The sequence below is a fragment of the Solanum pennellii genome, chromosome 1, assembly GCF_001406875.1.
Source record: "Solanum pennellii chromosome 1, SPENNV200".
Lineage (NCBI taxonomy): Eukaryota > Viridiplantae > Streptophyta > Magnoliopsida > Solanales > Solanaceae > Solanum > Solanum pennellii.
The window spans coordinates 1,863,745-1,867,072 of record NC_028637.1 but is presented as its reverse complement, the minus strand read 5'-3'; the positions used below and the strand labels follow the sequence as shown (position 1 = coordinate 1,867,072).

The window sequence follows — 3,328 nt, the reverse complement described above, 5'->3', positions numbered from 1 at the left end:
AAAAAAATTACCATGAAGAGAATAAAAATGAAGATGAAGAGATTCAATGGTGTCTTATACGTTGATATGAACCATTGTAACTTTATTCTTTAAATTTACGAGGAAATAAATTATTGACGAAATTTGTGAAATGTACATATATACCTTTGGGTCGGTAACAAATGTGATAATAGCTAATTCTTGATATATATATATATATATATATATAGTCTAAATTTATTTTTTGCAGTACAAACTTTATATGAAGGATTTTAGGATAAACGTGCAACGCACGTTCTCGGAAACTAGTCATAGTAATATACATATATCAATTGTACATGTAATTAATTTATACTTTGGTTCAATGTGATATTCGATATTCTTTTAATAAATATGGAATAAAAAAGAACTATTCATATTAAATACATTAATATCAAAATCACGGTATTTCTATCATAAAATAAATAAATTGCGATATCAAAAATTTCAATTACATATGATATGATACTTAAATTTACTGTATCAAACTTAACTATTCATAATAAAATCAGATTAATCAGATCTCAAAATGAATATTAAACTTAACTTCTTCAAATAAAATAAAGTTAATTAAATCTCAAAACGAATATCAAACTTAACTACTATTAAAAAAAATTAAATTATTCAGATCTCAAAACAACTATCGAAACAACTAGCTAGTAGTTGCTCTTTTCTTTGACCAAAGTCCACACAATCAATCACATTGTGAGAAAGTATGACTATTTACTTTGACCAATCCCAATATTAATTCTCTCTCAATTATATAAAACTTACACAATTTTTTCCACTCTTTAGTCTCCAATCTTTTTCCTTCATTTATTTCAACACACTTAGCCACTTTTTATTTCTCCTTTCCACACCTCTCCATTTATTATAACATTTCTTATAACACAACCATATTGTAAAACCACAAAAATAAAGTTCAAAATTTTCCCTCTTTTAATGGAAGATGTTGAAATTCCGGAGTATTTTATATGTCCAATTTCTCTACAAATCATGAAAGATCCTGTAACGATCGTTACTGGTATTACGTATGATCGCGATAGTATCGAATGTTGGCTTTCCAAAAACCCTAATAGTAACGCCATTTGTCCGGTCACGAAGCTACACGTGTCACGAGATTCAAACCTAACACCAAACCACACTCTCCGTCGTTTGATTCAATCGTGGTGTGTATCGAATGGATTCAACGTTGTTGATCAAGTCTTGACTCCGACTAAGCCTCCGTTAAGCAAATGCTACGTCCTCAACCTCGTTCTTGATCTCTCCGTCCCCAGGACGGAGAATATCAAGACGTTAGAGAAGTTGGAGATGTTAGCTAAGGAGAATAATGAGAGAAACAACACATACATGGTTGAAGTTGGAGTTCATGAAGCCCTAATTAACTTCTTGATCCAATGTTACATGAAATGTGACACTAATGGCCTTGAAAAAGCCCTTAGTACACTTTCATTAATTTGGGATTCTTTTCCATCTTGTCATGAAAATAATAAAGTCGAAAATCGCGAAGAGATATTAATAGATTCAATCACATGGGCGTTAGGTCTTGAACGCAACATGCAAAACCATGCAACGATCAAGAACCACGCGATGAGCCTTTTGAGATCTATCATTGGGAAGGCAAATTCAAGCACATTGGATAGACTAAAACCCCAATTATTCGAGAAAATAATTAGGGTTTTACGCGAGAGTGGTAGTAATACTACCACCATCGCACAAAAAGGAGTTGACAACGCTTTACATGTCATCCTAAACACTAGTCATTCGGGCAAGAACCGGAACATTATGATTCAATCAAGGGCAATTTTCGAGCTCATCGAGCTCGAAATCAATTTTTCATCAAATAAAAAGACTAAAGAGCTTATTTTTGAGATATTATTCAATTTATGCTCTTGTGCTGATGGTAGGGCACAACTTTTAAGTCATGCTGCTGGAATTGCTATGATTACAAAGAGGATTTTAAAGGTTTCTCCAATTGTAGATGAAAAGGCCATAATGATTCTTTGTTTGATTACAAAATATTCAGCAACAAGTGGAGTTCTTCAAGAAATGTTGAAAGTCAAAAGTGTATCAAAGATTTGTACTGTGATACAAGCTAATTGTGCTTCACATGTAAAGGATAAAGCAAGGGAAATATTAAGAAATCATTTTGATTTTTGGAAGAATTCACCTTGTGTTGAAGTTGTCACCTTAACAAGGTATGCTTAGTGATAATCATTACAAAGCTATTTTTTCTTTGTTTTATGTGTTTTGTATCCGATTTGAGACTCGACTAATAATCTGAATTCACGCTGAAAAATCTCACTTCAAATAACATTTATAATTTTTTTCATTTTTTTAATATTTAGTGTCTGGTATTCAATTTGAGGCTTCATTACTCGGTCCCGTATTTGGAAACTCCATTTTGGGTAATTGTTACAAGATCCTATATTATTTTGATTTTTCATTTGGTGCCGAGATATCTGATCTTGATTCGAATGACGAAATCACTCTTTAACTGATATTATTATAAGAATTTTTAAGTTTTGTTTTCATCTGGTGTTAATATTTGTTTTGAAGTTCGACTATATTCGAATTTTACATACACAAATCTCACCTCAAAAGGTAAAATGCTCCCCAATAGAGGTGATTCTATTTTGGAGGCTTTTATATATATATATATATATATATATATATATATATTATACCATCCTACAACCTTTGATGGTGATCAAGAATTATGTATTTGTATTTTTACTTAGTAAATAACCAAACAACTTTCTAAAGTTTTGTTGATATAATCTATTGATCTCATTTAATAAGGTTAGTGGTTAAAATAATTTACAAGCTATAAATGAATCCAATTGTATAGATTGCTAATAGACCAAATTTCAAATATTTTTTTTAGTAGATCTATTAGTTTAATTTTTTGTAATATTCAAACAATCTTGACTTTATTTGTTGTTCAATAAATTTGTAGGGCTCAAGGTAGATGCATAGTACTTTAGAATTTCAAACAAATATAATGTTGATTATAATAATCTCCGTCGTTTTAAATTAATTGTCATATTTTTTTTAGGTGAAAATCAATTTAATTCATTTTCAAAACTATCTTAAAAGATTAATTTAAGGTAGCTTTTCAAAAATTAAAATTAAAAACTCATTTGAAGAGGTGGGGTGCAGGATAGCATGGCTTTGTCAGAATAATTAAATATTTTATTTTCTTAATTAATTTAATAAAATAAAGTATTTTATAAGTTCGATGAAGCTTGACTTTGTCTTGGTTTAGTTTGTTGGTCTCGAGGTATATATATATATATATATATATATA

At 29.7% G+C, this 3,328-nt stretch overlaps 1 protein-coding gene across 1 annotated transcript; it reads left to right on the top strand.

Moving 5' to 3' along the window:
- Positions 1-931: 931 nt before the first annotated feature.
- LOC107016477 (E3 ubiquitin-protein ligase PUB24-like) lies at positions 932-2,311 on the top strand. The gene has a single exon (XM_015216939.2). It carries the CDS (start codon positions 961-963, stop codon positions 2,224-2,226), a length of 1,266 nt encoding a protein of 421 aa, XP_015072425.1. The 5' UTR covers positions 932-960; the 3' UTR covers positions 2,227-2,311.
- Positions 2,312-3,328: the final 1,017 nt, after the last annotated feature.

What these genes read in the sequence shown, in the direction of transcription:
- LOC107016477 (XM_015216939.2), top strand. Translation starts at nt 961, where the DNA reads ATGGAAGATGTTGAAATTCCGGAGTATTTTATATGTCCAATTTCTCTA.